This window comes from Magnolia sinica, chromosome 3, assembly GCF_029962835.1.
Source record: "Magnolia sinica isolate HGM2019 chromosome 3, MsV1, whole genome shotgun sequence".
NCBI lineage: Eukaryota > Viridiplantae > Streptophyta > Magnoliopsida > Magnoliales > Magnoliaceae > Magnolia > Magnolia sinica.
In genome coordinates, this window is record NC_080575.1 from 98,947,329 (window position 1) to 98,974,279 (window position 26,951).

The 26,951-nt window shown below is 39.9% G+C and overlaps 2 protein-coding genes and 1 pseudogene across 8 annotated transcripts in view; 2 read left to right on the forward strand and 1 right to left on the reverse strand.

The window, feature by feature from the left end:
- The first annotated feature begins 556 nt into the window (after window positions 1–556).
- Window positions 557–965, forward strand: LOC131238655 (cocosin 1-like). Its single transcript, XM_058236281.1, has one exon. It carries the CDS (start codon window positions 599–601, stop codon window positions 926–928), a length of 330 nt encoding a protein of 109 aa, XP_058092264.1. The 5' UTR covers window positions 557–598; the 3' UTR covers window positions 929–965.
- A 105-nt stretch (window positions 966–1,070) lies between these two features.
- Window positions 1,071–10,767, forward strand: LOC131238992 (13S globulin basic chain-like; annotated as a pseudogene).
- Window positions 10,768–14,776: 4,009 nt separating this feature from the next.
- LOC131240378 (uncharacterized) overlaps window positions 14,777–26,951 on the reverse strand; it is an 82,118-nt gene continuing 69,943 nt past the window's right edge. For 5 of the 7 annotated variants that reach the window (XM_058238566.1, XM_058238562.1, XM_058238561.1 and 2 more), the window contains one exon: window positions 24,889–25,300. In XM_058238566.1, the coding sequence (XP_058094549.1) occupies window positions 25,103–25,300 (198 nt within the window). In that variant the 3' untranslated portion in view covers window positions 24,889–25,102. Of the gene's footprint in view, window positions 14,876–24,888; window positions 25,301–26,951 lie in introns of those variants that run through there. The other 2 variants (XR_009168724.1, XR_009168725.1) reach the window with 1 other exon arrangement.

Sequence of the window (26,951 nt, forward strand, 5' to 3'; positions counted from 1 at the left end):
TTGCATTTGTAAAATCCTCCTCATCTATAAGTAGGGAACCATTATTTGAACCGTACTTACAAAAGATAAGCCCTTCGAAAAAACTCATGTGGGCCACACCATTAGGAAGAATGCAAAATTACTCCCGAACCAGCTAAATTCATGCCGTGTGGCCCACTTGAGTATTTTATCAGCATGAATTTTGCATATTCTCCTCATCCTAGTAATAAACCTATAACTGATTTGATGATAGATGCAGCATGGTGGCCGCACACACAAACCTATGGTCCTCATCCCATTCCCACTGCTCCAAGTGGTGTGGCCCACATGACTCGTAGATCTATATGATTTTTCATATTGGAGCCTAACATGGAGGATAGAACCTGATGGACGGAGTGGATTTTACATTTACAGCATGCTGAACCCACAGACTTCGTTATTTTACGCACCGGGTAAAAACAGGTGTTGTAGAAGACTCTCGTCCCCAACCCTCATACGTGTCAAACCCAAACGCACGATTATGGCCTATAAAAGCCAGACCATCTCAGCTGTCCCTCCCTAACCCTCTTCCCATCGCTCTTCTAGTAAGATAAGAGAGCTCTCTTTCTGTCTTTCATCCATGGCTAAGGCCTCTTTCATCTGTCTTTCTCTTTGCTTGTTTCTCTTGTGCACTGGGTCTCTGGCCCAGGTAGGCCGGAGAGAGCAGCAACAGCAAGGCCAGTTCAGTGAGCGGAGCCAGTGCCAGATCGAGAACCTGAGGGCCCTCGAGCCCGTCCGGCGGGTTGAGTCGGAGGGTGGTGTCATGGAGTTCTGGGACCAGAAGAACGAGCAGCTCCAGTGCGCCCGTATGGCCGTGGCTCGCCAAATCATCGCACCCAGAGGCCTTCACTTGCCTGAGTACGCCAATGCGCCCCGGCTCCTATACATCGAACAAGGCTCGCCACCCTAACCTCGCTCTCTTCCCTCCATTTTCATTTTCTTTAGATGAGAAATTCATTCACGTGATATCAGAAATGCTCACATGCATTCCATGCACGTGAAAGTTCCCATCCAGTCCTATCTTTCTAGCTGTGCATGAGGTGGCCCACGCCATGAAGGTCACTAGGTCCAAAAAACGGGCTGTTTCACTCATCAGGAACTGCACCATCGAAATCAATGGTAGAGCTGATGGTCTGACTCAATGTAGTGATGTACAGGTGTGGCCCACCTGAGTTTCTGCTCAGGCCCACCTAACGTTGAAGGGCCCACCTCATGGATGAGGTGGATCTGATGTACAGGTGTGGCCCACCTAATTTTCAACATCCATATGTATGTTTGATCAAATGGGCGGCTGTCCATTGTTTTGAATGGTGTGGCCCAGGTCTGGATAAGCTTGATTGTTGTATCAGGGGTTCTACATGCTGGGACCAACCTTTTGGACGGACTGGATGTTGCTCCTGAGACCTCATGAATTTGAAAATTGTATGTTATGTTGTGATACATGCAGGTAGAGGTATCACTGGACCAATCATCCCCTGGATGACCTGAAACATTCCACTCCACCCAGCAATCTCAACAATCCGAACGTAGCCAAGGTCCGAGATTTACAGATCAGCACCAGCAGATCCGCCCCTTCCGTCAGGGAGACATCATAGCAATGCCAATGTGAGGAGTGCTCGACTTCACGTCCTTCCCAGCGCCATGCATCTACAAATTTTCTGGGCCTTAACGAAAGTCCGATCAAGCACCGTTAGATAGATCGATCAGCTTACCCTGAGATTCCGGTCAAGCTGGTTATGGATGCTACTGGTGTCGAACACGGTAAGAGCAACGACGCAAGGAAAAATAAGAAAATATAATAATTCTAAAAAAATCGTAATAAATTGAGTCATGATGAAAAACAAGCTTACAACCATAAGATAAACACTAGGAAGAAGTTTCGGACTCATAATATAACTTAAAACTCCTGTAAATCGTGACTTACTATAAATAAACTTACTATTTATAAACGTTGGTGATTTCCACTAGAATTCATGGTTTTCGGATAAAAATAATAAGTGCTGGCTCAACTATGCTATTCTCCTAATTATTCCAGGCACTTTTCATGTAACTTGTCTTGAAAACTTCTAAAGCTGAACGGACGAAGAGTTATACTCCAACTAAAACTTATTATAAATAGTAAAAATGAAACTAAAATAGGAATTTGATTGTCGATCTGATGGCATTTCGCAAATTCGGGGTGCGCCACCCAGCGTAGCGGGTTGGGTGGCTAAAGTAGCTACGTACGATAGCTCATTCTGGTTTACAAGATACATATCTGCTTTAAGTTCTAACGGTCTGGATCATCTCTGTCTCCGATCGGGCCTTTTCTGATCCATCTTGGCGATGAAAGTGTCAATGATCCGCTCTACATCAATGTAGGACCCACATTCTAGTGATCCAGATCATCCTAGATCATTCACATGGTAAGCCCCACCGGATCATTGAAACGGTGGGCCCCATGGTGGACTGGAGAAACTTACTCTGACTCTTCATGTTATAAGGTCTCATTTTTATTTATTTTTCATCGTTGTGGCGCTCGTAAATTGTAGAAATTTCAACTGTCCGGGAACGAACAGCAACAGACGGAGTGGTCATATGGGTCCACCCAAGCGGAGAGCTCGAGCAGAAACAACGTCTTCAGTGGCTTCGACGTGGAGAAGTTGGCTGAGGCATTCGGCGTGAGCACAGAGACGGCAAGGAAGCTCCAGAACCAGGATGACCAGAGGGGCAGTATCGTCCGAGTCGAAAAAGGGCTGGAGGTGGTGAGGCCACCAATGAGAGAATAGGATGAATACGAGGAACAATGGAGTCTAAATGGGTTGGAAGAGACCTACTGCTCCATGACATTGAGGGAGAACATTACGGACCCTATACGTGCTGACGTGTACACACCGCAAGGAGGACGCGTCAGCAGCACCGATAGCCAGAAGTTACCAATCCTCGGATTCCTCCAATTGAGTGCGGAGAGGGGTGTCCTCTACAGGGTAAGAATTTCAGCAACTTCTCTCATCTTTTATTCTCTATGCATGATAGATGGGTAAGGCTCACCAAGTTGGGGCCACATGTCCCACAACAGTCTGTTCAATTACTAGGGGACTTGGACTGCGCAAGGATGTTGGGTGGGGTCACTTCCATGTTTGTGTGAAATCTAACCCGTTCATCCGTTTGACGAGATCATTTTAGGATATTCGGCAAAAAATGAGATGGATCCAAAAGAAATCGGATTGCGTACTTAGTTGCTCAGTACGCTTTTATCGTACAGAGTAAACTCAGTTATGGCCACTATGAATGTATATGGTTTGTCCACACCGTCCATCCATTTTTCCTGCTAATTTTGGGGGTTGATCTCAAAATTGAAATAAATCCAAAGGTCAAGTGGACCATGCCACAGGAAACAGTGTAGAATAATGATTTCCACTGTTGAAACCTTCCTAAGGCCCACAGTAATGTTTATTTGTCATCCAACCTGTTCATAATATGAAAAAGATATGTATGAAGAGAAACCACAAACATCAGCTTGATCCAAAACTTCCGTGGCCACCAAGAATTTCTCAATGGTATAGGTTCAATCAAACTTTTTCCTGTGGTGTGGTCCAATTGTGCTTTGGATATGCTTCCGTTTTTGTCTCAAGCCCTAAAATTATCTGTTATAATTGATGAACGGAGTGGATAAAATAAATAAATAATGGTGAACCTCACAGAGTTTACTCAGTACACCAAGGGTATTGAGTTACTCAGTACGCTATCCGCTTCCGATCCAAAACTCAAGTGGGCAACACGAGAGGAAAAAGTGGGGATTCAATGAGAACCATTGAAACATTCTTGTGGCCATAAAAGCTTTGTGTAAGGCTAAATTTTTTGTATTTTTACTTCATCAGCGGTAATGATCTTATAAACGGTTTGGAAGTTTCGACGGTAGGTATTTCTTTCCCCAATTTTCCCTCTCGTGTGACCTACTTGAGTTTTGGATCCACCTCGTTTTTAATCTCTTGTTCTAAAATGAGCTAAAATGAGCTCGCCAAATGGATGAACGGGGTAGATTTCCCACAAACATGGCGGTGGGCCCCACCCAGCATCCTTGAACTTGCTGCGAAAGCCTTCCGCGTTCTTAACGAAAAAGGCCCGGCGTAAGCCAATTTGTTCATCATGACCCACTCTCCCCGGCTACTGGTGCATGCAGTAAATGGGCCTCAAAGAGGTGGGCCATTTATTTATCTAGCTTGAAATACGTTGTGATCAGGCCCAACCTGGATAAATGGTCCAAATTCATCTCAGAATTCTTATCAATAGGCCTCAAATTCAAACTTGAATGGTACCAATGGCCCACTTCAGGATCATTTTGGTTCCAATTTGGAAACTCATAAGGGCCCCACCTGGCCAGAGACCACAGCTTATAACAATAGGGCAGTGACCATAGGCTATTAGCCCAGTGGGTCAGCCCTACCAGTACCATGGCCTTTCTTTCACGTTCCATCATTCCATGATCCATGGTGGGCGTTGTTAAATGGGGGAAAAAAACTTTCATTCCAATTTCAGAAATACGAAAAATTATCTCTCTTATAAAACTCTCTCTGATATTGTTTTAAGAATTTTAATTGCTGAGTTCGTCGCTGAGTTAATTCAGCACTTTCGAGTTAAACTGCAAGTGGTTCGAACCCGCGTATAGTAAGTGCACCATTGGGACCGAGTAATAGTCATTGTATCATGGAGGTCGATTGCTCTAGAAACCTGTTGCACTTGGAATGCTGTCCAAGGGGAGCAAATTCGATTTCAGGCCGAGTGACTCAGTCACGCCTCGACTTAATTCAATAAGTCCTCTTTCTCAAAATTTTATTTTCTTTTTTGGTTCTAGATTTTAATAGTCTATTTAATTTAACCAAATATTCAAACAACCTTGAAATTGAATTATTGAATTACATAGACTATGGCTATAGTAACAGTAAATGCTTCTACTATAGTCAAAATTGAACCGTTCGCCGTGGACAATGCTTTAAACGATGAAAACAGAAATTGATGTTCGCATCAACCACCCTTAAAGTTTCATACATACTATTTGAATCATTTACTATAGATCCAGCAAATCAAACCGAATTAGCAGATGAAAATAATTGTAAAAACTATATTTTAAACTCTTTGTCCAATGAACTATATGATGTGTATGCTTCTTATGAATCTACTAAAGACATATGGACTGCTTTGGAAAACAAGTACATATTGGAAGATGTAGGCGCTAAAAAACATACAATCGTTAATTTCCTTCATTATGAAATGACAGATGATAAATTTGTCACTAATCAGATTCATGATTTTCAAAATCTAGTTCACGAACTATCGACAAAAGGAATTAAGTTGAATGAAGTGTTTTTGTCAGGAGCGCTAATAGAAAAGTTACTGCTCCTTGAAAAGAATATAAGACTAGAATGAAACATAAAAAGAACAGTATTTCTTTGGAAACTACTATCGTACATATAAATAGAGGAGACCAATAGAATTAGAGACCAAAAAGAAAATGGAAATGAGATAGATTCAAAGGTGAATCTTATGAAAGCAAGTCGGGAAAACAATAAGAAAAATGACAAATGTCATAACTGTGGCAAACCTGGACATTATGCAAATGAATGCAGGTTCAAAAAGAAGAATACAAACAATCAATTCAAGAAAAAGAGAAATTGTTATAATTATGGAAAGCCTAGGCATCATATTAAAACCTCCATGTTTAAGAAAAATAAAGATAAACCGCAGACTAATCTTAAAGAAATAGGTAATGAGTCTAACATGGTAGTAGCTATGGTGTCAGAAGTCTTCCTTATAAACAACTTGGAGTGGGTACTAGATACTGGTGCAACTAGGCACATGTGCAAGGATCGTAGCATGTTTATCTCCTACCAAGTATCAGGAGATGATGAACATGTGTTCATAAGTAATGCTAGAACATCTCCAGTTGTAGGGAAAGGGAAAGTACTTCTGAAACTCACTTCTGTGAAGACTCTGCTATTGAATGATGTCTTATATATTCCTGAAATTACAAGAAATTTGGTCTCTGGTTCGCTCCTCAATAAGGTTGGTGTCAAGTTAGTATTTGATTCAGTTAAACTTGTAATAATTAAGAATGGAACTTTTGTTGGGAAGAGATACTGTAGTGATGGTTTATTCATTGTAAATGTATCCAATGATAATAATAAAAAGACATCTAGTTCTGTTTATGCCATTGAACCCTTTTATCTATGGTATAGTAGATTAGGTCATGTGAATGTAGTATCTTTGAAGAAAATGAAAAGATTAGGTTTATTACATAATATATCTAATGAAGAATTCGATAAATGTGAAACATGTGTAGAATCAAAATTCATTAGAAAATCTTTTAAACGAATAGAAAAATTATTTGTTCTATTAGAATTGATACATAGTGACTTAGGTGATTTTAGAAATCACATGTCTAAAGGTGGAAAAAGATATTACATAACTTTTGTAGATGACTACTGTAGGTTAACTAGAGTTTATTTGTTAAGGAACAAAGATGAAGCTTTATATGTTTTTTTTAAGTATAAAATTGAAGTTGAAAATCAGTTAAATATAAAAATTAAAAGACTTAGAATAGATAGAGGAGGTGAATATGAATCTTCTCAATTTAGAGAATTATGTGAAAAGAGTGGAATAGTTCACGAAACTACAGCTCCTTATACACCAGAACAAAATAGAATAATAGAACGTAAGAATAAAACTCTAAAGGAGATGATGAATGCTATGTTAAACATTTCAGACTTACCTTCAAATATGTGGGGAGAAGTCATTTTATCTGCTTGTTATATCCTAAATAAGATTCCTTCTAAATCTTCTGAACAAACACCTTATGAACTTTGGAAGAATCATGTTCCTAGTTATAAATATATTAAAGTGTAGGGGTGTCTTGCTAAAGTAGGATTACCTGAAACTAAGAAAAGAAAATTAGGTCCTAAAACAACCGATTGTGTATTTATAGGTTACACACAAAACAGTGCAGCCTACAAGTTTCTAGTTTTAAAAATTAAGGATAATATTTTATATCTTAGTACAATTATAAAAGCCATAGATGCAGAGTTCTTTGAGAACGTATTCTCTATGAAATCTAAATCTATAGGAATAAAGGAAGTTAATAAATCAGATATCGCGTCTACTAGTAAAAGTGCTTGCGAGCAAGTAGTATAAGAGATACAACCAAGAAAAAATACTAGAGTTAAAAGAGAAACTTAAGAGATGATTTTTTCACCTTCTTAGTAGAAGACGATCTTACAACTTATATAGAAGCGATTAACTTTTCAGATGCAATCTTTTGGAAAGAAGCAATAAATGATGAGTTAGAGTCTATAATATCTAATAACACTTGAGAACTTGTAGACCTACCACCTGGTAACAAACCAATAGGTTGTAAATGAGTGTTTAGAAAGAAATTAAAATCAAATGGGACTATTAATAAGTTTAAGGCTAGGTTGGTAGCAAAAGGATTTAAACAAAAGGAAGGAATAGATTACTTTGATACATATTTCCCTATAACTAGGATTACAACTATTAGAGTCTTAATAGCGATAGCCTTTATATATAAACTAGTGATACACCAGATGGACGTTAAGACGGCTTTTCTAAATGGAGACTTAGAAGAAGAAATATATATGGAGCAACCTGAGGGTTATAAGATATCAGGTAAAGAAAATAAAGTACGTATACTAATTAAATCACTATAGGGTTTAAAACAAGCTTCTAAACAATGACATGAAAAATTTAATAGTGTTTTAAAATCAAATGGTTATCATATAAATGATGTAGATAGATGTGTATAAAGTAAAATTTCTAGAAATGATTATGTTATTATATGCCTTTATGTTGATGACATGCTTATTTTTGGAACCAATATTAAATTAGTTATTACGACTAAAAAATTCTTGTCATCTAAATTTGACATGAAAGACTTAGGAGAGGCCAATGTAATATTGGGTATTGAAGTAACGAGAAAAGATGGTGTTATTGTATTATCAAAATCTCATTATGTTGAGAAGTTACTGAGGAAGTTTAACCATTTTGACTGTTTACCTATCAGTACACCTTATGATTATAGTGTGATTCTTATGAAGAATACAAGAAATAATATGTCTTAATTAGAGTATTCTAGAATAATTGGTAGGCCTTATGTATCTAATAAACTGCACTAGACCAGACAGTTTTTGCAGTAGGAAGGCTAAGTAGATATACACATAACCCTAGAAAAGAGTATTGGAATGCATTGTTTAGAATTTTGAGATACCTAAAAAGCAGTATGGCCTATTGTTTACATTATAATGGTTTTCCTGCTGTATTAGAAGGATACAGTGATGCTAATTGAATCAGTAATTCAGATGAGACAAAATCCACTAGTGGATATGTCTTCACTTTGGGTGGAGGAGCAATATCTTAGAAGTCTACCAAGCAGACATGTATCACTCGGTCGACTATGGAATCTGAATTTATTGCCTTAGAAAAGGCTGGATCAGAAGCCAAGTGGCTTAGAAATCTCTTACCTGATATACCATTATGGCCAAAGCCTGTATCGGCCGTGTCTATTCATTGTGACTGTCAAGTAGCTATAGCAAAAGCAAAGAGTAAAATATATAATGGAAAGAGCAGACATATTAGACTCAGACACAACATAGTGAAACACATGTTGCGTAATGGAGTCATATCTATTGACTTTGTAAGGTCAGAAAAGAATCTGGCAGATCCTCTCACCAAAGGACTATTTAAAAGGTTAGTCAATGATACATTGAAAGGAATGGGATTGAGCCTAATATATGAGCTGCCAGTGTCGGCAACCCAACCTATACAAGTGGAGATCCCATAAGATAGATTCAATGGGTAAATAATAAGACACGAGGTAGACAATTACACTGAGTTATGTGAGCCCCTTTTATGGTGTACAGTGCGAGCAGCAACGCAGAAGGATGAGTTTTTACAACTCTTAATGGATCCATAGCCATATATTTGGTGGTGTATACAGTTGCTGCATACACTTGATGGAATTCACCTATATGAGTGTGGAGGTGAAGGCCGCTTCCTATGAAAATCTAGGCGAATTCTCTAGAGTACTCATAAAATCTAGGTAATGGTGTATGACCGAAACGGACCGAACCGCAGAATCATTTGCAGAGGAAGAGTTGTGTGAATGGCATGTACTTGCGATTTACATTAAAAGGATTCATGTTCAAGACTATGGTGTCACCTGATTCCTTTAGACCTGTCTTACTTACTCTAATGTAGGTTTAAGTCTATGGTGACACTAGCACCATTGCACATCTATTACGCTTTAACCCGAAAGAGTTTTATTTTAAAACATGTGAGGGATTGTTGTATTTTGTTTTCAAGTAAATACTAAAATTTAAATTTTTAAATTTTTAGTTTCCCTCTACATTTGAAATTGTTGTTGTGATTGAGTTGTAGGTTTTGTCCTACATCGGATTTGACAAAGAAAATGCTCTTGTATATAAGATAGGTTTTTTGCCTTGGGCTTGAGCCCCATTCAGGGGGCATGTGAATTTGGTCCTGTGGGGGGCTATGCTAATAGCTCTAATCTATGTCATTGACCACACACGCGCACGCACGCGCTGAGCCGAGCCGAGCTGAGCCGAGCCCGAGTTCGTGTGCGCGTACACGTGTGCCTGCGTGACGCGACGCGACAGGACGAGCTAGGCCAGGGTGCAGGTGCGGTGTGAGTGTCCTCGCGTGGGTATGTGTGTATGGGTACTCGCGGAACTTTGGTTGTGAGAGTGTACTCACACTTGTGCCTTTTCGTTTTAAACCAGAGTGATGTGTTCGTTTCGGTTGGTCGCACCTATTAGGTTTAAACCCAACGGACCTAACCCTTTGTAAAGGGTGTTAATGCACCACTTTGGAGTCTATATAAGGACTTCCATTCCAGTTTTAAAAATATGAAAAATTATTTCTCTTATAAAACTCTCTCTATTCTGTTTTAAGAATTTTAATTACTAAGTTCGTCGTTGAGTTAACTCAGCACTTTCGGGTTAAACTGCAAGTGGTTCGAGCTCGTGTACAGTGAGTGCACAGCTGGGTTTGGGTTATAGTCGTTATATCCTAGAGGTCGATTGCTCTAGAAACCTGTTGCACTTGGGACGTTGTCCAAGGGGGAGCAAATTCGATTTCAAGTCGAGTGACTCAGTCACGCCTCGACCTAATTCAATAAGTCCTCTTTCTCAAAATTTTATTTTCTTTTTTGGTTCTCGATTTTAATAGTCTATTTAATTCAACCAAATATTCCAATACTCCCACAGTGTGGTATACGCCACCCGTGGCAGCGGGCGAATCCAGGTCGTCGAGGACCATAGGCGGACCGTCTTCGACGATGTGCTCAGCCAGGGCCAGGTATTAGTCATCCCACAGATGTTTGCCATCATGAAGAAGGCCAGGGACGAAGGGTTCGCGTACGTCGCCTTCAAGACCAATGACAATGCAATGAGCAAGTCACTAGTCGAAAATGTGTCAGCATTCCACGCCATACCGGAGGATGTCCTGGTGAATGCATACCAGATCTCTAGAGAGGAAGCAAGGAGGCTTAAGTACAATAGAGGTGAGGAGATGGTGATCTTTTCACCAAGGTTCAATTGGCCTAAGGGAAGGGCTATTGCTTGAATGCAAGAAAAAGAAAACATAACTAAGGTTTTGGGTTTTTATTAATGAGGGTGGATTAGGTATGGAAAAGAAAGGCCTTATAAGCAAAGAGGCTTGATAAGCTTGTAATAAAACATGTTCAAAGCTATGCTACCATATATATATATATATATATATATATATATATATAGGGAAAAGGTACTATACGCTTGACCGTATTATACCTTCTATAAGGTCAAGTGCTGGCGACATGTTATTCGTCGGATGGTTAAAATTTTAAACAAACCGGGAAATTTTATAGGGCCGCGAGGAATTTATGTGCGAGCCTTTCGTTGTTGGAAGATCATGTGCTATGATTCTGTGTAGGGCCCACTATGATGTTTGTGATAAATCCAACCCCTCCATCCATTTTTCAAAATCATTTTAGGGCATGCGACCAAAAATGAGGAGGATCCAAAAATTAAATGGGCCACATGAGAGGAAACAGTGGAGCTTTATTGACCACCATTGAAACATTCATATGGTTACAAAAGTTTTGTATCGGTTTATGTTAGTGGTATTTTCGTTTCATATTAGTGAAAATGACCTTATAAACGGTTTGGATGGAATATAGACACCAAGGTGGAGCCTAGGAAGGTTTTAATGGTAAGCATTCCTGTCTGCAGCGTTTCATCTCGTATGGCCCACTTGAATTTTGGATCCTCCTCATTTTTGGTACAATGTCCTAAAATGATATCTAAAAATGAATGGATAGGTTGGATTTCACACAAAGATCACAGTGGGCCCCACATAATCCTTTCCCGAATCTTCATAGGAAAGGCTTTAGTAGGAAATCCGCGTCCTTGGGTCTGGGAAACGGACTGGCTACTCCCTGCAACCGGCCAATGGCGGGTGGTTAGTGTTATGTGGGCCCCATCATGCCGTATGTGTTTCATCTATGCTGTCTATATGTTTTTCTAGATCATTTTATGGTAATGAGACCAAAAATGGGGTATATCCCAATCTCAAATGGACCACATTATAGGAAACAATGTTGAATGGGCGTCAACCATTAATTTTTTTTTTTTTTGGGGGGGGGGGCATAAAAGTTTTGGATCAAGTTGATCTTTGTATTTTTCCTTCATATGGGTCCGAATGACCTAATCAAAGATTGGATGTCAAATAAACAGTACAATGGGCCTTAGGACGATTTTAACCGTGAGCATCACTCTCCACACTTTGTTCTATGGTGGGGTCCATTTGAGCTTTGGATATGATTCATTTTTTGTTTAATGGTGTAAATTGATCTCGACAAATGGATGAAGGGTGTGGATATAATAAATAAATCATTGTGGGGCCATGTAACTTTGATCTCCTTTGAACCGTTCGTACAACTCAAAGCTCGAGGAGCGTCGGCACTTGTCTTCGTGTGACACGTATCTACACTAGCTATATAGCTGGTGTGTAGTACACTAGCCAATCCGTTTCCCTCCTAAACGGAAGGGGATTGCTCAACTTACTGAGTAAACTGTGTAAGGTCCACCATGATTTATGTATTTTATATTCTCCGTCCATCCATTTTCCCAGATAATTTTATGGGTTGATCCCAAAAATGAAGTATATAGAATGATCAAATGAATCACACCACATGAAACAGTTGAACTGAACTTCTATTGTTGAAAATTTCTTGGGGGCCACTTAGGTTTTAGACCAAGCTTATATTTTTGTTTTCCATTCATCCATGTATGTATGATCTTATGAACAGGTTGGATGACAAATAAACATCACTATGGGGCCTAACAAGGTTTCAACGGTGGAAATCATTATCCCCACTTTTTCATGATGGACTTGATCTTTGGATATGCTTCAATTTTGGGCTCAACCCCTTAAATTAGATGGAAAAATGGATGGACAACATAGATGAAACACATAGATCATGGTGGGGCCCACATAGCATCGACTACTTGCCATTGGCCGGTGGCGAGGGAGTAGCTAGTCCATTTCCCAAACTCAAAACCTAGGGACGCGGATTTCCTGCTAAAGCCTTTCCCATGAAGATGAGCGGAAGAATTCTGTGTGGGGCCCACTGTGATCTTTGTGTGAAATTCAATCCGTCCATTTGTTTTTAAATATCATTTTAGGACATTATACAAAAAATGAGGAGGATCCAAAATTCAAGTGGGCCATACGAGATGAAACAGCGGGGAAAGGAATGCTTACCGTTGAAACCTTCCTAGGCTCCACCTTGGTGTTTATATTCCATCCAAACCGTTTATAAGGTCATTTTCACTGATATAAAACGAAAACACCACTAACATAAACCGATACAAAACTTTTATAGCCATATGAATGTTTCAATGGTGGTCACTAAATCTCCATTGTTTCCTCTAATGTGGCCCATTTAATTTTTGGATCCTCCTCATTTTTGGTCGCATGCCCTAAAATGATTTTGAAAAATGGATGGACAGGTTGGATTTATCACAAACATCATAGTGGGCCCTGCACAAAATTCTAGCACATGATCTTCCAACAACGAAAGGCTCGCACATAAATTCCACCATGGTCCTATAAAATTTCCCCATTTGTTTAAAATTTTCACCATCCGACGAATAACGCGCCGCCAGCACTCGACCTTATAAAAGGTATAACACGGTCGAGCATATAGTACCTTTTCTATATATATATATATATATATATATATATATATATATATATAAGCTCTCTTTTTTAGAGTTATGTCTTTATTATCTCATCTTTTTTATTTTTTCAGACAATGAAGTTAATGTGGTTTGACATGCACGAGTTCTAGTTCTAGCATGGTATGTATTCTCTGGTGGGGCCCACAGTGATGGATGTGCTTTATCCACACTGTCCATCAGTTTTTATAGTTCATTTTAGATCATGTGCCCAAACTTGAAGTATATACAGAGCTCAAGTGGACCGCACTAGAGAAAATAGTAGGGGATAATGACGTTCGCCCACTGTTGAAAACTTCCCAGGCCTACATTGATGTTTATCTGTCATCCAACCTGTTGATAAGGTCATACAAATCTTGATAAAGGGAAAACAAAATTATCAGCTTGATCCAAAACTTATGCGCTCCAAGAAGTTTTACAATGGTAGGCGTTCAATTCCCACTGTTTATGTGGTGTGATCCACTTGAGCTGTGGATATGATTCAATTTGGGCTTATCCCTAAAATGAGTTGGAAAAATACATGGACGGCATAAATAAAACACATACATCACAGTGGGACCCACAGAGAGCTTACTACACAATCGAGGTCCTATGTGTGAGACCCAAGTGGGCCCACACATGATCAACAAAAGCCATTGTCATGTGATCCAAAAATAATAACGGTTGGAGGCAATTCGAAGACAGTGACTCAAAGCATCCTAAGGGATTCCTAACCCTATGGAAGATTTGGCATAAATGGGCAGAAACAAAGAACATCCTAGTGGAGGGTAGTTGTACCCTGGCAAAAACAAAAGAGATTAATTAATTAAATGATGCATTCTCATTGTTGTGATTCTGAAGCTGATTGCCACGTGACCTTGCCACCAGCTATATCCCCAAGGTACATGTCATGCTCCGAAATTTAAGTATAAAGTGTGCACCCTTAGATTCGAGTTTCAAGTCATAACTCATACATACATTATGTACTTAACTCATTTCATTATATGATTATTCAGATGTAAAAGTAATTTTTATTTTCATTCCAATTAAGTCCATTTACAATCATTTACACAAAATGATTTAAGTATCAACATCCGTCCATTCTCAACATTCATTAACATTCAAAAGCATAAATCAGGCACCATTCATCAGTCAATATAACTTACCAATGAGTATTTGCTACAGACCTATAGAACAATTCAATTAAATAAAACAAATCAAATGCTTAAAATCATGCAACTAATACTATCATTCATTATATATGAATCATATTTTTCTAATAAGTAAAATTCTAATTAAATAATTAGGAACGGTCCAAATACAGTCAATTCCTCTTCTGATAGTTCAGCCACAACTCACGTGGGTCGTGCACCAGTTCAGTCACAATTTCTTCATGCGACAACCCAGCATAGTTTGTGCTTATTGAAATTAAGATATAATATAAATAGCGTATGCAAAATGATATGAATACAAATTATATATGAATGCATAAGATTGGATGATCATCCATCTGCTTCGATTGGAGATCGTCAACTCGCATCCACCCGTTAGGTAGGCTTTCACATTTCGGTAGGCTTGGGCATAACCTGCATCTGGTAACGCTCTACCAGAATTGACATTTCTTCCAGGGAGGAACCCTAGAATCGACAATGTAATGTGTTTATATGATAGATGATGTATGAATGCATCATTTTCATAATTGTCATAGTCTTGATTAAAACATTCATATGTGAACTTAATGTACAATTATCATAATTCATGCAATTTGGCACAAATTAGCATGTAATTTACTATAGTATACATTCACAATAGTTAAATCAATATCATATTAACAAAACACTCTAATTAGTACACCAATCAATCAAACCATAAAAATAATTTATTTTAATCATAATGAACATGAGACACGATAGGATTACTCACCTGGGATCTACTAGTGAAGAATTCACAAGATGATCAGATTGAGTTGAATTCATAAATCTTATCAATTATATCCATAACATTATTATTCAACTGATTATATTACACGGTAGGGCCCGCCTTTGATTATCATCCTAAGTGGCCAAATCCTAAATGACCAAATAATTGAAATAATATATTCATTAAATTCAATTATTAAAATTTAGATTTTTTTGAAAATTCTATTCAGACAACTATCGATTGATGACGTCGAATCAAGAAAATACATTTTAAGGTATACAGATTGTTGGACAGAATTTGTTCACTCCCTAAGTATAGGGTTGTAATGTAGTAATAAACTCGATGAGACCGAGGTCGAATCCCAAGGGACTAAAACTTGTATGTAATTTGAAACTAAATAGAATTAGAACTAGACTAAGATGTAATCTAAATCAAGCGAATATAAGGGAATAACTGTGAATAGATTAATTAAAAACTAATAAAAATAAAGGTGGGAACTAGGGTGCCAAGGATCCACTTGTAGCAATTGAGAAGTTACCTTGTATTGATTCAAGGACACAATTGGAATCCGAGTCCCATCCTATCCAGTTGGTAAGAAGAGATTTGTCAGATCTCTGAATGTCTCATAGATCTAATCATTAACAGATACGATTAGTGTAGATTTGGAAGTGATCCCATCACCTAACCATGCCCAGGAGACTATGGCAAACAACAACAATTTACCAAACCCACAGCCAATCACAAGAGAATTGTGAAAGTTAGGAAGGGGTTCCGTCACCCAACCATGCCAAGGAGACAATGGTGAACAATAGGGCCTCCTAAGTTCACAATCTCATAATGAAAAGAACATACTCAAAGCTATTGCAGATCTACTGTAATTTGAGTCACAATAAACCATTAAAAACTAAAAGTATTCCTTAATAATCAAACAAAAATCCATAAGAATTCAATAACCATGAATCAAAGCAAAGCTAACAACCCAATCATACTACAAGCTTCCCCTCTTAGCCCTAGCTAAGAGGTTTAGCCTAGCAACATAATTAGGCTAAACCTTAAAAGAAAGAAAAAATAAAACAGAAAAATAAAAATAAAAACCCTACAAACTCTACTCTCCCTCTTGTACATGTCCAAAGAATTCCGATCCCCCCTTACGTTCTCTCTCTGTTTTATAGGTGTCAGGGGCAGTGGAGAAACTGAATTCAGCAGGTCTTTGCGCAAGCCCTGTTTCGCCTAGCCAGATTGGATGAACTTGGCAGATGGAACGACATCAATCGCACCAACAACTTAAGTCTAATCTACCTCATCCATCAGCTGAACGTTTGGGCGGTTCCAGATCGTCATCTGATGGTCCTAGCCCATGGATCTACAGATGGTGTAACTCAGCAAACGTTCCACTGTGTCCGAGATTCCTGCACGGCACCAAAACGGCAATCAGTAAGAGATTTCACGGAGCACGCTTTAGTGAAGAGCTTTCCTCATTTTTGGAAAGCATTGACTACCGGATCTCCCTCTATCTTGATTTGGAAGGTCTGGATTGAGGGAAATTTCTGAACGTGGATCACATTATCAATAAAAGTCAGACGGTGTCTGGAATTTTGCTGATTGCGGCAGGATTTTGAAACCGAGTTAGATCTGCTTTTAGTATCTCTTTAGGAGTTGTACCCACACATGTGATCAGCTTCATCCTGCGAACACCTTGGACGGTTCAGATCAGTCTGAGCACTCCTGAAGGTGGATGACATCGTCCTCCAAACGGACTCTGTTTAAACTAGGGAACGCAGTGCAGAAGTTTCTTTCGGCCAACGATTGCATGTACAACTGCCTACTGTATCTCCTGATATTACTTGTATTGGGACGAATTCGTCCGAGATATCCGATGAACGGTGTGGATCTCTCATGTGGGCCATGATAATGGCCCACTGATCTCTGTAAACGGGCGCAGTATGTCTGTTGGGCGTTCTACAGAAATACGGTAATTGCCGTTTTTGAAACAGATTCCTTCACGCGTCTTTGGAGGAACTGCAGAAATGGTGCACATCTGGTGCACTAGTGCACCATGCACCCTCATGCTCAAGTGGGGTCCGTTGTGATGTTTGTAAGAAATTCGTTCCGTCCATTTGATGTGTCACCTCTATAAGGGGTTGAAACCAAATTTGAAGCATATCCAGATCTCAGGTGGGCTTAAAATCAATGGTTTATGGGGGCTGATCTGTCCATTGGGACACTTTCAGAGGGATTCAATGGCTGAAATTTGACTTGTACAGTTCATTTATGGCCCCCAGGCCATGTATGAAGTTTCGAGCCGAGAAAATGGTGGGAACCGTATGATCTCGCATTCTGGACATCTTTCAGGCCACTTGAGCTTCAGTTTCTTGATTTTCTCGGATCTCTGGCTTGTAAATCCGTCGATCTTGGTCCCTTGGAGTCCATCCCTTACCTTGATGACATTAGAGCGTTAAATCCATGCTCTTAGCATCCTTTTCAGTCACATGTTCATAAATTCACCCTGAGCACAAACACGATTTAAATAGGCCATTAAACATTTTCATGGTCGTAAATCCATGTAATAACTGGGGTCTAATATGCAATTAATATTTGACCCTCAACAGAATTTAATCAATTTAGACAGATCTACACCCATCATAGTCCACTCTTTGGTCAAACACCAGAGAAGACCCATGGATTTACTAATATGAACAATTCATAAGGGTGTACATCGAGTCGAATCAAGTTGAGCCAGCCTCATCTCGACTCGACTCAGCCACTGGCTGACCTCAGCTTGAACTCGCCTTGGCTTGGTCCTCAAGCTTGACTGGCCAGCTCGGCTCGGTTCGGTCAGTAGCTCGGGCCGACTTCGAGCCAAGATTGAGCCGAGTTTGCCATTGAGGCATTTCCACAAACACCTGAACTGCAACTTCAAAATCCCACTGTTTTACAAACAAAGGCAATGGTTTTACAGGTATTTTATCAAACACCTTCTAAGTAACATAAAAACTAAGAAAAACAAAGAGAAAAATGGTATTTATTTCATGTACATACCTTCCTTGCCACCAGCCACATTTCGTTGAGTCATTTTATCAAACAGTTGGTGAGAAACATCAATGGCAAAGTAATCGAGTCACCGAACTGGTTCGATCCAAGTTCGATTCGAACTGGATTCGAGTTGGATTCGATCCGAGTCGAGTCGAGCTTGGGCTTGCTCGAACTCAGCTCGAACTCATTTTCGAGCTCAAAAAATCAACTTAACTCGGCTCGAACTCAGCGTCGAACCGAGTCGAATCGAGCTTTTTCGAGTCGAGTCGAGCGAGCTAACAAAGCTAGCTCGGTTTGTGTACACCCCTAACAATTCATATGCTTATTTACATTTATATTCTAAAATTGAATGGCAAATGATTGATCGGGGTGGCCCACTAGATGATTAGATCATCTATATTCTTAAGGTCTTGACATATTTTGCCTACACACATTTGATGAATAGTGCGAATTTAGCCACACATACACCAATGACCCATATCGACCTTCTACGCCAAATAATACAAACACTTGCATATAAATTTAAGCTTTCCTTATTAAACAATTGCAGATCTGACTAGTGTGGCCCATCCGATGGTCAGGTTAATTTGGAAGTTAGGGCCCTTGTATATTTTGGCCTTAGAGATCAGATATGATCTGTACAAATCCAATATGATTCGATCAGATGCACACAAGTTGATCTATACGACAAGAAATTTCGTATGAAATCTTAGCTTTCCATCGTCACTGTATCTACCCACAAATTAATGCAATGAACATGTGGCTGATCCATACCGTTCATTACATAAATCGAGTCAAATTACATTCAATGCATTAAAAGTACTGAAAGAATGATAATAAACTTATTAGATCTAAGCTCTCTAAAATCCCCTCTCACTCTCTCCCTTGCTCAGTTGTTGTAGGGTGCCTTTTGATTAATATCTGAGTTGGAGTAGAACTCTTACGACACACTCCTTAAAAAGATCAAAGGCTCATTTGAGATATTGAGAGATTAGGAAGAGTTAAAGATATATATAATGGAGAAAGATTATGGATAGAGATAAGATATGAAATAAGATAAAGATAAGATATGAGATAAAGATGAGATACAAAATTTCTCTCTCAAATTTAATTTATTATTATTTTTTTCATGGATGTTATATTCTACCCCCTTAAAATAAAATCTCATCATCGAGATTTGAAAACTAGCATCTCAAAATTTTTATTCTTCCAATGACACCGGTTACGCTAATGTTATCGATAGCTTCAGAAACTAAATTGGTCTTTTTATTTTTCTGGTGATAAATTTATAAGTGTATATATATATATATTCCAAAAATTGAGGTTTACAAAAGATTAAAAAATTTGGACAGTGACGGTTATTCAGAAACAAATGATTTTTTTATATAAAATAAAGTACTTCAAATAAAAATTTTAATTTAACAAAATGTAATTATCAAAATGAAAAACTCTATTATTTGAACTGACAGGACACTAGTTTTGGAAAATTGATTATCGAGTTTGATAAATACTGTTTCTATCACATTTTTCTTATACTTTGAGATTTCAGATTAGGTTCAAATTTATTTTGGAGATCCTATTATAAGACTACTATGCTCTGTAAAATTTTTAGCTTATTCTACTCATTATAAAAAAATAATAATAATTTCCCATAGTCAAATCTGTCCAAAACAAACGAATTCTAACCAATCTGCACTAGCTCCACGAACCAATGAAGCGAGTATTAGATCTAGATTTTTTAATTATTTTTATTTAAATTTAGACGTGTCTATCTTCGATTAGGATTTTGAATCGCCTTGATCGGAGTTCTACTTTTATAGTTACGAATTTTATAAGTTGCATGAATGTTTTTGTCCATTTCTGTCTAATAGAACTGTGTACTAAATATCCTTAAAATTCCTTATGCTTCATCTCAACCTAAAACATGCTCAATCAAAGTGCAGGGAACATCCTAACTTAATTTCTAAGGTTTTTTTTATTATTATTATTTAAATCTACATATCAACGAATAGGGAACCCTAATTTTTGGGTTTCTACTTGCTTCATTATACATAATAGTTAATGCAAGTCCAACTTAGCGAGCTAGGTGGTTCCTAGGGTGTGTTGGGATGTGCATACTTCCCGTTGGTCGAGCCTTCACGGTATGCGACTCGGGGTGCGCAAGTGCTGGGCAGGATAGCTTGGTTGCTGCTTCTAACTCTGCATGTTGATCGATCAGGAATACGTGTTGCCTTTCCAATAACCTCATGTTGCAGTCGATATTGCCGATAAAATCTCCCAATTGGTTTTCAAGGGAGACAAGTCGGCTTCCCCAGTTTCGAGATCTTTACACATTTACTGGTGATGGCGGTTGAGACCGAGGAGCCGACTGTGAAGCCTAGGGATTCTTAGGCTGCTCCTCCTGCATAGGATCAGCTGGGGCCAATACCCTCCCCTTTTTCTTAGCCATTAAGGTAGAAGAGGTGAAGGAATGGCGGACCGCGTTGATGTTAAGGGGAACCTTAATGGCTTTACTACCATTCCCACAGACAGTGCCAAAATTTTGTTGCTCGAATTTGGATGGGATAGGGATACACCTATAGGCGTATGAGTACCTAAACCAGTAGCATGCGAAGGAGTACGGGGGTGCCGGTTATGGCCGTGGATCCTCCGATGTTTAAGTCAGGAGGATCCAATATATTAGAAATGAGATTTGAGTTAGGAATTTTTCGGTATCCCTCCTTCAATGATAGTGGGTGTATTTATAGGGTGATTATAGGTGGCTTCTTCCCTCCTTCAATGGTAGTGGGTGTATTTATAGGGTGATTAGGTGGCTTCTGAGATAGTGTATCTTGTCGAAATACGCCAAATCCTCGTATGTCGATAAGATATGCTAGATATACCAAAAAGGATATGTATTTGAATAGGGTTTATTTTCAAAAGTATGGCCAAGTCCACCGCGATCGGCGTGATCTTTGCTATGATCGCACGGAATATCTTTTTTTCTTTAGCACGAGTCATAATTTTCTCCGACTATCCCGTTTTTTAGGTCGGGATCGATCAGATCTGCTCAGCAGGTGAGTCACGCCGTTGAGCTCTGCCCTTAAGTTTCAACACTGTATTGATCATTCGAGGTTGGCTCATCTCCCAGTTTTTTTTTAACAGAACTATGCCACTTTTCTATTGATAGAAAAAGGGATTTACAGCCATTCAGGTGGGCCCCAACAAAAAGGAAAGGGCCACACCTATCATATGCTAGAAATTTTCGATGAAGGCCTAACAAAAAAGGAAATACAAAAAACCACAGAGATTATTTACTATGACTTGGACTATCGATGAGGGGTCATGCAAATGGTGCCAAGACCCACCTTATCTAGGAGAATCAAGCCTCTAATCGTAGGAGGGAGCTCAGAAATATGACGGGCTAGGAAGGAGAGTCAGAGCTTAGACCCTAAGCAGGCCATCCCATCCGCAGGTCCATTCCCCTCCCTGAGTACATGGCCGAATTTGAAAGACCCGGCGGCCCTCAACCTCTCAATTCTGTGCAACTAGAATTTTCAGCGCCAACTCGGCTCGGATGAGCCATTGAGGAGGGCCACCATGATCTGGAGTCTGATTCGACCTCAACCTGGTGAATACATAGCTCTAAGCAATGGGTCAGGCCATTATACACAGCCGTGAGTTCCGCTCTGGTGTTGGAGCCAATGCCATAGCCCACCGAGAAGGCGAAACATAGCTCCCAGCTGTCATGTCACCTGCAGACGCTGCCTCCCCCTGACATCCCAGGATTCCCCAAGGCAAAGCCATCAACGTTAAGCTTCACCCACCCGCTAATTGGCCTAATCCATTTAACTATTATGGTGGAAATGGATGGAGATGAACAAGAAGGGGTCATTATGCTCGGATTCAGAAGCCCCGCCTAGCGAAATCTAGGGCCCTTCTTGCCCTTTGACACCAGCGAGATCACGGAATATAACCTCCATTTCACCCAGGCGATCACCGAGGCAGCGACAAGGTTTGCCTCGTCAAACTTGGTCCCATTCCTGGCCAACCAAATTCCCCATAAAATAAGGTAGGGAGCTAGGCCCTGGAGCAGGGGAACATAACTCGAAGCCGGGTTTAGATTCTACCATTTCGAGACCCAATCCATAACCGACGCAGATGACGAATGGGACAAGCCAAAAGCTGAGGAGAAGAATAACCAGACAGTGAACGCTAGCTTGCCGTGTAGGAAAAGATGAACCGAAGATTCAGAGGTGGGCCGGATACCTTAAACACATGGGCAGCATGAACACCTCGAAGCCAGCTGCACCCCTCTTTTCTGGATAGATTCATCGACCGGGATGACATTTTTCAGAAGTCTCCAGATAAAAACTAAGATCTTGGGGAGCAATTGGGCATGCCAGACCCACTTGGCCCAGCTTACACGAGGAGACCGATTTCAGATGATAGTCCATGCAGATCTAACCGAGAAACAACCCGAAGGCTCCAGTGGCAGAAGCTTTTGGCTAAAATTTTTGATAGACAAAAACCTCCCAAAAAGATGAGTTCTAAAAATTCTTGAGGCAAAAAGCTAAAAATTAAGGATGGGGAGAGGGGGCCATCCAGGCCAATAAAATCTCTAATTTGCAGCGACATCAAACCAAGGGGTAATCAGCTGGGTAACTAGATTGGCCAGTGGGCCTAGCCCTGTCCAGTTTGTGAACCACAAGTTGTCGTGGCCCTGTCCCACTTCAGTCTAGGTGGTCTGGACAAGCAAAGGGAGGAAGTGTTTGATGCTCTTCCAAAGCGGAGAGGGAGCTGAGGAAGAGGAAGAGGAAGAGGAACCCACTGTATCGATGTTAAGGTCAGAGGAGTATTTAGCTCTCATAGTCGAGCTCCAAAGACTGTTTTGACCCCCGAATTTTGATGCCCAAGCCATCTTAAGATGCAATGCCTTCATCACCTCTTCCAATTTCCTGAAATCTATGCCACCTTCGTCTTTTGGAATGATATTTCCTTCCAATTCCTCCAGTGAAGTTTGTGCCTACCGTCATCCCATCCCCAGAAAAAAATTTGCAAACCGTTTATCCAACTCGTTGAGCACTGACAATGGGACCTGGGAGGGAGCCATAATATGTATGGGGATGCTGCCTACCATGTGTTGGATGAGCACAGCTCTACCAGCCTGGGAAAGACACCTGGCTTTCCAACCTACAATGTGGGATTTGACTTTCTCCACTAGGGGTCAAAACACGTCACCCTTGGCCCTGCCAACTATCAGAGGAACCCCCAGGTACACAGGACAGGCCCTGATTTGAGGAATCCCTAGAAAACCCTCGATGGCCCTGGCCCTGCCAGTGGGCGCCTTCTCTGCACAGCAAAAGGAGCTTTTGAGCCAGTTAATCTTCTGCCCAGATGCCTCTTGGTAATACAACAAAAACTTATTCAGCTCTCAAATTGAACAAGCCCCACCATTGAGGAACAAAATCGTATCGTTGGCATAGACGAGGTGGGATATCCAGTTGCATCTCTAACTAAGCTTGAATGCCTTGTAGAGACCACTATCCATTAGGTGATGGATACCTCTGCTAAGAGTTTCAACCGCGAGAATGAATAGGCTCGGGGAAATGGCGTCCCCTTGGCGCAGCCCTCTAGATGATTTAAAGAAGCTTGCAGCCATTCTGTTAATTAGAACGGAAAACCAACTGTTACACCAACATTTCTCCACTAGATTAATCCAATAGTAGCTAAAACCGAAGGCAACCAACACCATTTTCAGGAACTTCCAATCAACCCTGTCGTACGCTTTTTCCATGTTAAGCTTGATCATAAGGTTACCTCCACGCACTTTCCTGCTAATCTCTCTAATGGATTCCTGGGTGAGAGAAATGTTTTCGGCAATGCTTCGGCCTTTGACAAAGGCCCCTTATTCTATAGATATCAACTTAGGCAGAAGAGAACTAAGTCTAGCAGATATATTTTTTGCAAATATCTTATATACGCAGTTGCACAAACTAATTGGCCGGAAATCTGAAAGTCTCTTTGGGTTCTGGGATTTTAGGATGAGACATATTAGAGATGTTGTAAATGCTCTAGGGAGATCTCCACCCCAAAAGAGACTTTTAGCAGCCCTGTGGATGTCCTGGCTAATTATGTCCCAGCACCCTACGAAGAACGCACCTGTAAAGCCATTTGGGCCCGTCGTTACATTGATAGGGAGGGAACTAACTACCTGGTGTGTTTCCTGGATGGAAGGCAAGCTCATCAAATAAACATTGTCCTCATTGGACACCAGTCGAGGAATTGACAAGAGAATAGATGGATTCACGACCGAGGCTTCTTCCTTGAATACAGCTTCGAAGTGTTTCACCGCCTCTGATTTAATACCCTCAAGATCAGCAACCACCTGTCTCGAGTCCAGCTCTATCTCCTTGATTTCAGCTCTCCGCTATTTGCCTTTCGCAATGGCATGGAAGAATTTTGAATTCTTGTCTCCCACCTTGAGCCAATTGTTCCTTGCTCTTTTGCTTCCAAAAGGCCTCTTCTCTCAGCTCTGCACGGGCCAAATTACTTTTTGCAACCAGAAATTCCTGCTGCAAGCTCTCCTCTCAACCCATTTGCACCACCTAGGCTTGCATCCGATTTTCGATGTCTTCCAGCGCTTTCTCCGCCTTCTTGACTTGCTCAAAAACTATTTTGTTCCAAATATTGAGCACCAACTTGACCCTTTTAATTTCGAGCATCACATTGATCATTGGCTGGGAGTCGGCTTCACCCTCCCAAGCCGATTTACTACATCCAGGAAACCATTATGTTGCAGCCACATCCTTTGGAATCTGAATGGCTTCACCACGTCTGTTGTGGTGACTAGGAAAGTAAAGGAGGGGTGCATGATCTGAAGAGGCTCACAGAAAATTATCCACACGAAACAGAGGGAAGGAATTCATCCACTCTGTGTTGAGCAGCACTCTGTCTAGCCTGGCCCACACTCTCGCATTACCAAACTGATTGTTATACCATGTGAACTTGTTACCAGAAAAACCTGCGTCCACCAGCCCAGTTGCGTTGATTTCCCCTATTACTTCTTTCAGATGAATCGGTAACTGCATTAACTGCATTTTGAATTGGATTATCACTTCATCCAAGAAAAAGTTAGTTGGAATGATTTTATTGACTATTTTATAGGCATGATTAATCAAGTGGCTACATATTCTATTAAATTCAAGCTATTACAAGATAAACTGCATGATGTTGAATGACTGTTTAACTTAAGGCGTGGAAATGGAGGTATTGGTTAACCAGAGTAGAAGGCCTAAAGAAGAGGGGTTGTATCCGACTTACCCACATTCTGAGAGAAGGAATGGCCTGTCAGATGGGTTGACTAGAGAATTACGTGAACGTTAGGGGAACTGTTTATATAGGAAGGCCTCAGACTTCCCTCTTTGCATTTGGGGTATGTTTCGGTTAGATAAGGTGGGATTGGGATCCATTAGACAATTTACAATGGGAAAGGCAGCGACCTTGCCTGGGGGGCCCTTGTAAATGGATAGGATAGGCGGCCTCAGATTTCCTTTTACTTTTTTGGTGGCACCCTGAAATGGTTGTGTCATGTAAAGTTTTTATCCTCAACGAATGGAGATTAGTTTTTTTTTTTTTAAAGAACTTAGGGAGGCCTGTTAACGTACTTTCATTGTCTCCTTTATGACCATCTCAAGTGGATAGAGAAATAGCGCCATGGGAATTTAAATTCAGTAAAAAATTCAAATAAGTGTTTTAACTATTGTAACTGCACGTATATCCAAACTCCATGAATGGATTGGTTTTTCGTCTATATATCAAATTTCTCCATCTAGTAAATTTTGGAAGATGAGCCCCTGTTAGGATGATATAACTTCCCAAACTCAGGTGGGCCAAGTTACTTGATTCCAGAGGGTTTACACATGATTTTACATTTTGTGGCCCACCTAATGAATGGTAGTGGAAAAGTCATTGTGCTGAAATTTCTCTTCAAAAGATAACTTTTCTAACGAAATGACGTGAAAGAAGGCATATTTATTTCCTCTTCCATTTCAATTAATTCATCAGGTTGCCCATAGTTGTTGAAATAAGTGGACAACTAAAAAAAGGTTTTTTTTTATAAAAAAATTATTTTTAAGCTGCCATTAGTTTCATGTAATGCAGCTTACCAGTGAGTGAACTTGCTTTATATTAAGAACTAGCTTCATCGGTTCTGAATAATTGTCTGACCATGACAAGTGCGTGAAATTAGGGTTTAATTCAACATCCAAATGAAGATAAAGCAAGGGAGGTTTAAACCTTGGATAATTTAGCGCATCACAAAAAATTAGGAACGGTCAACTTTAGGAACGGTTTTCAACTGGTTAATGAGGGCGTTGCAAAAATTAAGGACAGTTGAAAACCGTCACAAATTTTCAATTTGCAGCCAACTTCCTATTTTTGGGAACGGTAATTTTTCTTATTTCAGAACGATTTTAAACCAAAAAACTGTGCAACTACGAGCAAAAGCCAATAAAATAGTAGCAACACAGTATACAATTTTAAGCACATGAGAAAAGCCTGCATCAATAGTAAAGATTCACCAAAATGCACAATGAATAAACCTTGACACAACAAAAAAGAAAAAAAAAAAGTCCAAGTTGATATAACATCTCCAAAATAGGGATGTATTTGAAGTCAATTTGACTATATACCCCAGGAGGAGACAATATTCCCAATTTCAGCCCATGGATGAGG